Source organism: Cebus imitator, unplaced genomic scaffold (assembly GCF_001604975.1).
Source record: "Cebus imitator isolate Cc_AM_T3 unplaced genomic scaffold, Cebus_imitator-1.0 Scaffold9, whole genome shotgun sequence".
Classification (NCBI taxonomy): Eukaryota; Metazoa; Chordata; class Mammalia; order Primates; family Cebidae; genus Cebus; species Cebus imitator.
Window position 1 is genome coordinate 170,433 of NW_016107324.1, and position 13,904 is coordinate 184,336.

Below are 13,904 nucleotides of genomic sequence, written 5' to 3' on the forward strand. Positions count from 1 at the left end.
CCTACTCTAATGTAAGTGTTTTTGTTCATTGCTGTAGTCCCCTGTCATATAGAAGACACTCCATAAATAATTGTTGAATTAATGGATTTTTATTACGTATCTTCTTAATTTTTTCTCCTTAATTTCTTTTGGGGTTTTCTTCCTTCTTACAGCCTTTGTTATTCCTTCATATCTGCATTATTGAGCTTTTTAGTCATGCATCATTACCTCAGTCGCTGTAAAATGTATGAATATAGTACCTCCTGCTTAAGAATTGGCCTAAACTCCTTATCCTTATGCTGAATCTACTCTCCTTATTACTTTGCGTTGTACTCAGTCCATTTCTCTGCCCCTGTATTTCTATTCATAATTGTCTTCTGCAAAAAGCACAGTAATCTACATGTTGTCACCTGAACAGTCTTGCCTGTCCCAGACTCTGTTGTAGCTTCACCAGACCATTCGCTTACTTCTGTCAAAATCTAACTGAAAACTTCTCACCAGGAAGTCTCCTGTGATATGATTAAATAATATTTACTGTATTGTTTTATATTTAATGTTGTATTCTATATGTGTTTTTCATGGAGATCAGGATAAGCTATTATCTGTAGATGTATTGACTCACATTTTATCCAAAATGTATATTTTTGAGGTTAAAATTGTATTAAGAGTATAGTACATTATATAATTGGTATCATTTAAAACAAAATAAGTTATGAATCATTATAGAATTGTTTTATTAAACTAACTTTAATGTTTTTATTTTCTTATTTTAGGTATCATTGCCCGATGCCTAAGATCTTTTATGTTCAGCTCACTGTAGGAAATAATGAATTTTTTGGAGAAGGAAAGACTCGGCAAGCTGCTAGACACAATGCTGCAATGAAAGCCCTCCAAGCACTACAGAATGAACCTATTCCAGAAAAGTCATCTCAGGTGTGGGGCTGCTGCATATGACAGTCTCTTCTTTAAACTTTCCCAGTGAGATTATTGGGAAGACGAATCTGTGCATTTTATAATTAAAATAAATAATCTGTTCTGATAGGGAAGAATATTAGAGTGAAGACCTGCTAAGATTTGCATCTCAGATGGTCTACCATAATTGACTCATGTGTTCCTGCAGGATAACTTTACCTTTGGTTCCTCCCTCATGTTCACTTCCCAGGCAACTGGGGATTTGGGGATGTATATGAGGATGAGAAATAACATTGATTTGCCTTACATTTTATACTCTGTCTACTGAATATAGATTACATTGTGTGAATCTAGAATCAAGGATTTAAAGTGGAGGAGATTTTATGGATTTTTCAGTCCTCCTTTGTTTTACAAATGAGGATGTTGAGGCTGTTCTTGAGTAATCTCACTCATTCTCATGGCTTCAGCTACTTTCTCTATTGAGTCCAAAACAGTATCTGTAGCTCAGGCATGTCCTATACATGTACAGTGAGCTTCTTACTGGACTTTTCCACTTAGTTATTTCAAACTCTGCAGTTCAGCCTCTACAGTTTTCCTTTCTCCAAACTGTTTGTTTCTCCTTTGATATTTATCTTAATGGATAGATTATGACAGGTGTTTTTCTGCTTGTACTCTTTCATGAGAGCTCCTATTTCTTTACCTGTTTTCCCACTAGATCATACACCTCTTGACAGCAGGAATACTGTCTCTAATAGTTATAGTAGGTTCAGCATGTATGAGGCCCTCCAGAAGTATGTGTTAAATAAGTGAATAAAGTAAACCTATACCAGACACAGAGTTCCAACTAGGATGCTCCTGGTTTGCATCCTGTACTCTTTTTGTAACTTCATCCTCATAGATCATGTTAGAACATGAGTGGAGGAATTCTTGGGTGTTGGGGGTTTGTGGGTAGAGAACTCCAAAACAAGAGAGCCAGGTCTAGGGATGTAGGCTAAACTCAAGTAAGTGTATGGTTGTAAAAGATTTCCAAAGTCTGCATTAAACGCTTTTCCTTCAAGGAAAACAAACTAAAAACAAAACCGAATAACAGAAAGCCTGGCAGCAAAGCCCTTGAGTACTGTGGTTACAGAAGAATGTAGCAGATACGGCCTATAGTTTGTTGTTTCTTGTATTTTAAATAGGCCATCTTGACTGTAGAATAAAAGTAAAGTTGTTATAACGGCAAGATTCAGTGTTATCCTATTTTTTTTTGTGATTTAGAATGGTGAATCAGGAAAGGATATGGATGATGACAAAGATGCAAATAAGTCTGAGATCAGCTTGGTGTTTGAAATTGCTCTGAAACGAAATATGCCTGTCAGTTTTGAGGTATGTACTTGGTAGAGATCTTCCCATTTTTTTTTCCCCTGCTCTGTTTATTTTAAACAAATCAAATTAACTGGTATACTAGTATCCTGTAAGAGTTAATGTGCTTCTATATGTTCAAACTCAGTATTATGAAATGATCTAGGTTGTGGTGAAAATAGAAATCGTGATGATATCACAGATTTCTTCTGATTTTTTTTTTCTTTTCTGTATTAAGCCTTTGTACACATGATATTTCAATTTTAATTATAAAAGTTATTTTCTGGGTATAAGATAATTTGTGGTACCCTATAGGATTTGTTTTTTTTGTTTGTTTGTTTGTTTTTGTTTTTGTTTTGAGACAGAGTTTCACTCTTGCTACCCAGGCTGGAGTGCAATGGTGCAATCTCGGCTCATCGCAACCTCCGCCTCCTGGGTTCAGGCAATTCTCCTGCCTCAGCCTCCTGAGTAGCTGGGAGTACAGGCATGTGCTACCATGCCCAGCTCATTTTTTTTATTATTATTATTTTTAGTAGAGACGGGGTTTTATCATGTTAGCTGGGATGGTCTCGATCTTCTGACCTCGTGATCCGCCCACCTTGGCCTCCCAAAGTGCTGGGATTACAGGCGTGAACCACCATGCCAGGCCAGGATTTGGTCTTTTAAATAGGATTAAATTAAATTTATTCAAGTTAAGATTTAGTGACACATATGTTAATATCCAATTTTTTCAATTGTGTAGATGCCAAAATATGTTTCACTTTAACTAACAAAACCACTAAGAAGTAAGAATTAACGAAGCAACTCTTGACTTTACAGTTAGATAAATATGTCGCAAATATATTCATAAAATTGTATAAAATTAAAAAGTTTTTAAAAAATTATTATTATAATACTTCCCTTAGTAAGAGGTCACTAATTTTACAACTTATATCTGGAAAGTAGGCAAGAACCAAGAAAAAAAATAAACTGAAAGAGTTGGGGAGAATCTTCCTTCACATTGTATGACATTCACCTACTCGAAAGCTCCCACAGCAGGATCATCTGAGTTGTACTTAGAAACTGTTCACTTTCTCATGGACACAGTTCTGACAAGTTGTGTTACCTGAGTTCTCAGCCCACAGCAGGTTAAAAGCAGCAAAATGAGGAAGTCAGGGAGAGAATGTCCTTGAGATCCTATTGGTCCAGCAAGAAGTGATGTGGAAAATTTGGAAAATCTGTAAAAAGTAATTGCTTATACTAAAAAATTGTTGGGATTTTTAAAAAGGTTACAATGAATATGAACAGACAGTTTTATAAGTCTTAGATGTTCTGGGGAACATGAACGCATTATGGCATAGGATATCTGATGTTTATAATGGTGACCTAACATAATTAAAGGTTAGATATTTAGTATTCTCTTTTAAGTCAGTAAAACATATACTTTTTTAAATTGAGAAGAATGTCTATCAAAGTAGTTAAAATAAACAGTTTTGGTGTTTAAACTAGTAAACCTAAATTACTTGGAAAGTATGCTTATGACAAATTCCTTCTCCCTAATAATGTTGCATTATTGAGATTTGGTAGTATTTTCAGTCCTTTTCCTAATTGGAATCCAATATTAGAAGACAAAATTTCAGTGTAATGTTAAATAGTAAACTACTTAAATAGGATATCTTGTACAGGTCAGGATTTTGAAGGAGACTAAAAGTTTTGAGTCTTCAGGTTTTGGAAGGCATATCTCCTCCAAAAGCCGGCATAGTTTAAAAGTGAGAGCAGATTAAACAAGGTTTAGGAACATTACATTCATAGCTGACAGATCTATAACTCATTACTCTAGGAGTTAGGTATTTTTGGCATACCTACTTACCTTTGTAAAATCATGTCACAAGAATAAATATCCTTTTCTGTAAAACAGCCTTTGAGAGGCTTCCACAGGCATGGTGCCTTATGGTTTATAGAACTACAAGTTTCTCCAATAACCTACTCATAGATAGGAGAAAGTTAGATATGTCNAACAAAAGTTCTGTGGAGGTGGGAAAATTGAATTTTGTGAAACAAAGTAAAGATGAGCAGCATTATTCATATTAGTCTGTCAGATTTCTGCACTAAGGGGATTAAAATAAATTTCTGCATTAAAGGGATTAAAATAAAATAGATGACAGGAAATTGTGCATTTCAGCACCCTATTTTGTTATCGTAACCAAAAAAACAAAAAAGATTGTGATTTTTTAATGCTTTTTAGCCTTTGCATGTTAAAATACTGTGATTTTTAATTTAACTTTTTATATTTGCTAATTAAAAAAGAACATATGACATATAATGAAGACACATTTAAAATGCTTTATCTTAATTTAATAGAAAACTATAGTTCAAGAAAATTTAAGTTAAGCGTTTTAAACATCGACTTTTTCTTTTTATCATGCTCTGAATTCCTCCCCTTCACTTGACTCTTAATTACTCCTGTCCCTGACATTGTGTTGTAATTTTTCTCCTAACTTTGACCCCTTTTCATCTCCTTCACTGCTGTCTATTGTTTCCCTAGCACTTTGATCATAGGCATTAATCAGTTCTTACCCTTAGGCTCCTTTTTGATTCCTTTACACTTACCCTTTCCAGGTGCTTATCCACTTGCATGGTTTCAATTATTGCCTTGCAAATCTGCATCTTCAGTACCAATCAACATTTCTAGTTATTCACCTTCAGTAAACCTTCATTGATTAGTCCCATCTGCCTAGTGAATTCCTACATGATGGGCTCTTTCCAGTTTATCTCAGGTTGAATATACAGCGTCACTACTTGGATGTCCAGTAATTATCTAAAATAAAGTAGGACCTCAGTTGCACTTCTTTTTGCTTGGAAACAAACATTTTTTTAGCACTGGAGTTATATCACTCCAGTGATTTTTCGGCATTACAATTGGAAATCCACCATTTCATCAAAATCGATTGTTTATTTTGCTAAGTTGCTCAATTCAGTGGCCGTATTTCTCAGTCCTCATTTTACTTGACCTGTTAGTAGCATTAGATGCAATTAATCCCTCCCTTCTCCTTGACAGACTTTTTTCCTGTTTGGCTTTCAGGAAGGATGTTGTGCTTGCTTGGCTTTTCTCCTATCACACCCTCCCATGCAGTTCTCATTGTTTTATGCCTTTAAATACCACCCATATATATTGGTGATTCCCAACTTTTTTCTCTATCTTGGACCTCTTTCCTGAAGTCCAGACTAATAAATTCAGTTGTCCAGTTGACATCTACACTTGGATAGCTAATAGGCCTAATAATTGAACGTCTCCAAAACAGAGCCGCTGAGATCCACCCCCAGCAAACCCATTTCTTTTGCAGTCTTCACTGTCTCAATAGATGGGTAGTCCATTTTCCAGTTACTTAGTTCCAAATCCCTGATGTCACCGTGACTTCCTTCTCATATTCCATAGGCAGCCTTTGGGTAAACCCATCATCTCTACTTTCAAAATTTGTCTAGAAACCTTCACTTCTCATTCTTTTCATTGCTATACCCTAGTTCAGGCCACAGTCACCTTTCCCCTGGATTATCTCAGTAGCCTAGGAGATATCCTTGCCTCCGCATCGTTCCCCTACAGTGTGTCTTCAGAATAGTAGATGGTTATTCTAAAAGGTAAGTCAGATTATGTTACTTCTCTGTGCAAAACCTTACAGTGGCTGGTCATTTCACTCAGGGTAAAAGATGCTTACAGTGATCTGTAGGGAAGGCCTTATGGAAATCTGGTCACTTCTTCTCATCCCCCAGCTTTTTATTTCCTCGTTCTCTAAACTTTTGCCAGACAGGCCTCCTCCGAGTTACTTGAACGTGCATGGCACTCTCTTGCCTGGCTGCCCTTGCTGCTGGTATTCTCTCTGCTTCACAAATTGTCCCAGATGCCTGCATGGCTTGTTCCCTCACTTACTTCAGGTCTTTACGCAATTGATATTTTCTCAAGGAAACCTCTCTTGGCCACCCTATCTAAAACCTACCTCCCTGACACCTTTGAACCCTTTCCTGTTTACTTTTTCATACATCTATTTCTAATATACTCGATAATTCTGCATATTTATCTTATTGTTTATCTTCCCTACTCTAATGTAAGTGTTTTTGTTCATTGCTGTAGTCCCCTGTCATATAGAAGACACTCCATAAATAATTGTTGAATTAATGGATTTTTATTACGTATCTTCTTAATTTTTTCTCCTTAATTTCTTTTGGGGTTTTCTTCCTTCTTACAGCCTTTGTTATTCCTTCATATCTGCATTATTGAGCTTTTTAGTCATGCATCATTACCTCAGTCGCTGTAAAATGTATGAATATAGTACCTCCTGCTTAAGAATTGGCCTAAACTCCTTATCCTTATGCTGAATCTACTCTCCTTATTACTTTGCGTTGTACTCAGTCCATTTCTCTGCCCCTGTATTTCTATTCATAATTGTCTTCTGCAAAAAGCACAGTAATCTACATGTTGTCACCTGAACAGTCTTGCCTGTCCCAGACTCTGTTGTAGCTTCACCAGACCATTCGCTTACTTCTGTCAAAATCTAACTGAAAACTTCTCACCAGGAAGTCTCCTGTGATATGATTAAATAATATTTACTGTATTGTTTTATATTTAATGTTGTATTCTATATGTGTTTTTCATGGAGATCAGGATAAGCTATTATCTGTAGATGTATTGACTCACATTTTATCCAAAATGTATATTTTTGAGGTTAAAATTGTATTAAGAGTATAGTACATTATATAATTGGTATCATTTAAAACAAAATAAGTTATGAATCATTATAGAATTGTTTTATTAAACTAACTTTAATGTTTTTATTTTCTTATTTTAGGTATCATTGCCCGATGCCTAAGATCTTTTATGTTCAGCTCACTGTAGGAAATAATGAATTTTTTGGAGAAGGAAAGACTCGGCAAGCTGCTAGACACAATGCTGCAATGAAAGCCCTCCAAGCACTACAGAATGAACCTATTCCAGAAAAGTCATCTCAGGTGTGGGGCTGCTGCATATGACAGTCTCTTCTTTAAACTTTCCCAGTGAGATTATTGGGAAGACGAATCTGTGCATTTTATAATTAAAATAAATAATCTGTTCTGATAGGGAAGAATATTAGAGTGAAGACCTGCTAAGATTTGCATCTCAGATGGTCTACCATAATTGACTCATGTGTTCCTGCAGGATAACTTTACCTTTGGTTCCTCCCTCATGTTCACTTCCCAGGCAACTGGGGATTTGGGGATGTATATGAGGATGAGAAATAACATTGATTTGCCTTACATTTTATACTCTGTCTACTGAATATAGATTACATTGTGTGAATCTAGAATCAAGGATTTAAAGTGGAGGAGATTTTATGGATTTTTCAGTCCTCCTTTGTTTTACAAATGAGGATGTTGAGGCTGTTCTTGAGTAATCTCACTCATTCTCATGGCTTCAGCTACTTTCTCTATTGAGTCCAAAACAGTATCTGTAGCTCAGGCATGTCCTATACATGTACAGTGAGCTTCTTACTGGACTTTTCCACTTAGTTATTTCAAACTCTGCAGTTCAGCCTCTACAGTTTTCCTTTCTCCAAACTGTTTGTTTCTCCTTTGATATTTATCTTAATGGATAGATTATGACAGGTGTTTTTCTGCTTGTACTCTTTCATGAGAGCTCCTATTTCTTTACCTGTTTTCCCACTAGATCATACACCTCTTGACAGCAGGAATACTGTCTCTAATAGTTATAGTAGGTTCAGCATGTATGAGGCCCTCCAGAAGTATGTGTTAAATAAGTGAATAAAGTAAACCTATACCAGACACAGAGTTCCAACTAGGATGCTCCTGGTTTGCATCCTGTACTCTTTTTGTAACTTCATCCTCATAGATCATGTTAGAACATGAGTGGAGGAATTCTTGGGTGTTGGGGGTTTGTGGGTAGAGAACTCCAAAACAAGAGAGCCAGGTCTAGGGATGTAGGCTAAACTCAAGTAAGTGTATGGTTGTAAAAGATTTCCAAAGTCTGCATTAAACGCTTTTCCTTCAAGGAAAACAAACTAAAAACAAAACCGAATAACAGAAAGCCTGGCAGCAAAGCCCTTGAGTACTGTGGTTACAGAAGAATGTAGCAGATACGGCCTATAGTTTGTTGTTTCTTGTATTTTAAATAGGCCATCTTGACTGTAGAATAAAAGTAAAGTTGTTATAACGGCAAGATTCAGTGTTATCCTATTTTTTTTTGTGATTTAGAATGGTGAATCAGGAAAGGATATGGATGATGACAAAGATGCAAATAAGTCTGAGATCAGCTTGGTGTTTGAAATTGCTCTGAAACGAAATATGCCTGTCAGTTTTGAGGTATGTACTTGGTAGAGATCTTCCCATTTTTTTTTCCCCTGCTCTGTTTATTTTAAACAAATCAAATTAACTGGTATACTAGTATCCTGTAAGAGTTAATGTGCTTCTATATGTTCAAACTCAGTATTATGAAATGATCTAGGTTGTGGTGAAAATAGAAATCGTGATGATATCACAGATTTCTTCTGATTTTTTTTTTCTTTTCTGTATTAAGCCTTTGTACACATGATATTTCAATTTTAATTATAAAAGTTATTTTCTGGGTATAAGATAATTTGTGGTACCCTATAGGATTTGTTTTTTTTGTTTGTTTGTTTGTTTTTGTTTTTGTTTTGAGACAGAGTTTCACTCTTGCTACCCAGGCTGGAGTGCAATGGTGCAATCTCGGCTCATCGCAACCTCCGCCTCCTGGGTTCAGGCAATTCTCCTGCCTCAGCCTCCTGAGTAGCTGGGAGTACAGGCATGTGCTACCATGCCCAGCTCATTTTTTTTATTATTATTATTTTTAGTAGAGACGGGGTTTTATCATGTTAGCTGGGATGGTCTCGATCTTCTGACCTCGTGATCCGCCCACCTTGGCCTCCCAAAGTGCTGGGATTACAGGCGTGAACCACCATGCCAGGCCAGGATTTGGTCTTTTAAATAGGATTAAATTAAATTTATTCAAGTTAAGATTTAGTGACACATATGTTAATATCCAATTTTTTCAATTGTGTAGATGCCAAAATATGTTTCACTTTAACTAACAAAACCACTAAGAAGTAAGAATTAACGAAGCAACTCTTGACTTTACAGTTAGATAAATATGTCGCAAATATATTCATAAAATTGTATAAAATTAAAAAGTTTTTAAAAAATTATTATTATAATACTTCCCTTAGTAAGAGGTCACTAATTTTACAACTTATATCTGGAAAGTAGGCAAGAACCAAGAAAAAAAATAAACTGAAAGAGTTGGGGAGAATCTTCCTTCACATTGTATGACATTCACCTACTCGAAAGCTCCCACAGCAGGATCATCTGAGTTGTACTTAGAAACTGTTCACTTTCTCATGGACACAGTTCTGACAAGTTGTGTTACCTGAGTTCTCAGCCCACAGCAGGTTAAAAGCAGCAAAATGAGGAAGTCAGGGAGAGAATGTCCTTGAGATCCTATTGGTCCAGCAAGAAGTGATGTGGAAAATTTGGAAAATCTGTAAAAAGTAATTGCTTATACTAAAAAATTGTTGGGATTTTTAAAAAGGTTACAATGAATATGAACAGACAGTTTTATAAGTCTTAGATGTTCTGGGGAACATGAACGCATTATGGCATAGGATATCTGATGTTTATAATGGTGACCTAACATAATTAAAGGTTAGATATTTAGTATTCTCTTTTAAGTCAGTAAAACATATACTTTTTTAAATTGAGAAGAATGTCTATCAAAGTAGTTAAAATAAACAGTTTTGGTGTTTAAACTAGTAAACCTAAATTACTTGGAAAGTATGCTTATGACAAATTCCTTCTCCCTAATAATGTTGCATTATTGAGATTTGGTAGTATTTTCAGTCCTTTTCCTAATTGGAATCCAATATTAGAAGACAAAATTTCAGTGTAATGTTAAATAGTAAACTACTTAAATAGGATATCTTGTACAGGTCAGGATTTTGAAGGAGACTAAAAGTTTTGAGTCTTCAGGTTTTGGAAGGCATATCTCCTCCAAAAGCCGGCATAGTTTAAAAGTGAGAGCAGATTAAACAAGGTTTAGGAACATTACATTCATAGCTGACAGATCTATAACTCATTACTCTAGGAGTTAGGTATTTTTGGCATACCTACTTACCTTTGTAAAATCATGTCACAAGAATAAATCTTATTTTTCATCCAGCAGCTTTTGAGAGGCTTCCACAGGCATGGTGCCTTATGGTTTATAGAACTACAAGTTTCTCCAATAACCTACTCATAGATAGGAGAAAGTTAGATATGTCTGTAATTATATACAAACTATCATTCTAGATGGCCAATCTAATATGCTATCTAATGATATCTTTGATGTTCTTAAATTTGTGCTTCCTAAGACATGGAAAAACTGTAATCAGAATTGTCGGTTTTAAAGTAATAAAAAATCATTTTGACTATGAATCAAATGTGTTTATTTAGATTTCTTCTGTTTCAACTGCATTTAGCATCAAGTGTCATAAATAAATAGTCCCAGTATAATACCTTCATAATAGCTTTCTTAAAGAAATACTATAATTTTGGGATAATACCAATTTTGATTTTGATACGAATATTAAGTCATTCTGTAAGAATACATCTGAAGTGCCTATACATTATTTAATATTTTACTCATGTTTATTAGGTTATTAAAGAAAGTGGACCACCACATATGAAAAGCTTTGTTACTCGAGTATCAGTAGGAGAGTTCTCTGCAGAAGGAGAAGGAAATAGCAAAAAACTCTCCAAGAAACGCGCTGCAACCACCGTCTTACAGGAGCTTAAAAAACTTCCACCTCTTCCTGTGGTGGAAAAGCCAAAACTGTTTTTTAAAAAACGCCCTAAAACAATAGTAAAGGTAAGTTTATATTTGTGAACATCAGTCAGTTTTACTAAATAAATATTATGGTAGCTAAAGATAAGCGTTTTCTATAAGGCAAGTCCCCTAACTTATGGATTATATGTAGTCCTGAAATCAGGGCAGGACATGTAACTCTAAATTAATGACAATTCTGTTTTGCTTTTTAGACACCTGTTTTACCTGCATTTGTTCATCAAATAATCATAATACCTTAGATATTTATAGGTTTTTTTGTTGTTTAAAAAGTGCTTTTCCATTCATGTCACCTTGCTCCTCATGACCATGTAAGGTAGATGATGTTAGCCCTCATTTTACAAATAAGATTTTATAAAACATATTCAAAGGGTTTGCTCATTTTTATTCAGCAATCATGTTGAACCACCTGAACTGCTCTGATCTCTAATCCAGTGTTCTTTCTGCACACAAGGCTGTTACATAGTAACTTCTTAGGATATCATGAAATTTAAACAGGATACAAAAAAAATCATATGAATAATATAATGAGGATAGCTACAGCAGCTGGAAATCGTAAAGCACTCCATCTGCCAGACTTTGTCCCAACACTTTGCATGCTTTAATCACGTTTAATCCACATAGCAACCATATGAAGTAGATGGTGTTATTTTGTTGCCATTCGTTCAGATGTGTATACCTTGCCAAAGAAGAATATGGAGCATATAGCTTTTCAAAATATTGTGACTCTTTCATTTATTGGATCAGAATTTATTCACATTAATAAGAGAAAAAAGGTAAATATCAGAGGAATGAGATGAATCAGCATTTAGTATAGGACAGTGTCCATGAATACTTGACACATATGACGTGTGGAGTTAAGAGTTCTGTGTTTCTAGAGAAAGCTTTAAATTGGCAGCATTTCACTTGCTGGCTCATCCTCACTGATTTAGCAGACTTCTGATCAGGCTGTACAAATGAAGGATTACAGATAAGAAATATCTTTAATCTCGATGGATTTCTTTTCTTTTGATTGCACAGTGGCAAAATTTAGGTTTATAGTTTTATACCTTTGTACCTTTGTTTTATTTAAAAACACCTACATACATACATATAAAAATAACTACTTAAATACTTGTTTTTAATGAATACTGACATTACTTCACTTAGAAATACATTACTTAGGTAATGCATTCCCTGAACTGGCATTATATATTATATGTAAGGTAGACTAAAAATAAATGCAAATAGATACACTTATTATGAGTCATAGTGGTTCCCAAGAGGACTGGTGCTTTCATTCAGATGCTCATCTTATACAGTCAGGGAGTAGAATATAGCTATTAAGAGAATGACCTTTGGAGTCAGTTTTGAGTATGAATCCCTGAGCAAGTTACCTAACTTTTTAAAATATTTATTCATTTATAAAGTGGGAATAATAATTGACCTTGCTACGTGGGATTGTTGATAAGTATTAACTAAAACAATGCACAAAATGCATTAGTAATATTAAGTATTCATTGTTACTAGTGATAAAGCAACTACTGTAATAAGGAATACATATTAGCTATCGGTATTTTGTACCTAATACTACCTATTCCCATTTTATGTGTATGTGAATATATCCATGAACTGTTTTCTTAAATCTATTAATATATAAAATTTTTGGCTTTTCTATGATAGAAGAACAGCATTTTATGTTGGAATAGTGGCCCAAAACTGGTCACAATAACTTCCATCTAATCTATTAAACTAAGTCTTGATAAATTAAGAATAATATACCAGGCTGGGCACGGTGGCTCACACTGTAATCCCAGCAATTTGGGAGGCTTAAGTGGGTGGATCATTTGAGGCCCAAAGTTTGAGACCAGTGTGGCCAACATGGCGAAACTTCGTCTTTCCTAAAAGTACAAAAATTCGGTGGCTGTGGTGGCGCGTGCCTATAATCCTAGGTACAGCTCAGGAGGCTGAGGCACGAGAATCACTTGAACCTAGGAAGCAGAGGTTGAAGTGAGCCGAGATCACTGTGACTGCACTCCAGCCTGGAAGACAGAGTGAGATTCTGTCTCAAAATAATAATGATAATAACAACAACAACAACTATTAGGCTAGAAAAGATCTGTACATTTCTATAGTAGCATATAAATCTAACTCTTGTTTTAACTATAGCTATTTAAAAGCAAGATGATAATTTAAATGTTATTCCCTAGAGGCGGGAGATAGGAGAAACATTTTAAATTCTCAATTATTTGCTACTGCTTCCAGTATATAAGCAATATTATCCCAGAGTTTCCATCCTATGCATCCTTCAGATCACAGCATAAATTTGGCCTTTTTAGGGACTCCTCTGGTCCTCTCCTACTCCCAGACTAGGTTAGCCTTCTGCATTTTTCCTCACATATACCACCTTTGGAGTTACTTTTGCCGTATCTGTCTTTTGTTAAATCCTGTAGATACTCTCTGAAATGTAAGATTATTTTGAGAGAACAACATCTGTATAATGAGTTGGGATCTAGATAATTTTAAGTATGTTCATACCTTATAATGTGCCAGTAAATGGATCAGCTTGGAATAGTATCCTGGTTTTCCGCATTGTCCACACTTCCTTGTATAGCTTATACATCAAGGGTGTATAGTTCCTTATACTCAGTGGAAGCAGAGAAAAATATCTATGATGGTTTACCTTGGTTTTATTTAAAGTAAATAAAACAATCACATTGTCTCAGTTGATTCTCTTAATCACGCTGTAATGTAGCATTCATTTCTGCCTTACAGATGAAGCCCTTTATGTTTAAGAAAACTATCCAAGATCCTGTAGCAGAGTTAGCTT

At 35.1% G+C, this 13,904-nt stretch overlaps 1 protein-coding gene across 2 annotated transcripts in view; it reads left to right on the top strand.

The window, feature by feature from the left end:
* Positions 1-13,904, top strand: part of STAU2 (staufen double-stranded RNA binding protein 2) — a 342,311-nt gene that overhangs the window by 144,153 nt on the left and 184,254 nt on the right. The window contains exons 7-9 of one of the 2 annotated variants that reach the window (XM_017544235.1): positions 753-912; positions 2,152-2,259; positions 10,907-11,119. In XM_017544235.1, the coding sequence (XP_017399724.1) occupies positions 753-912; positions 2,152-2,259; positions 10,907-11,119 (481 nt within the window). Of the gene's footprint in view, positions 1-752; positions 913-2,151; positions 2,260-7,022; positions 7,216-8,454; positions 8,563-10,906; positions 11,120-13,904 lie in introns of those variants that run through there. The other variant, XM_017544228.2, reaches the window with a different exon arrangement.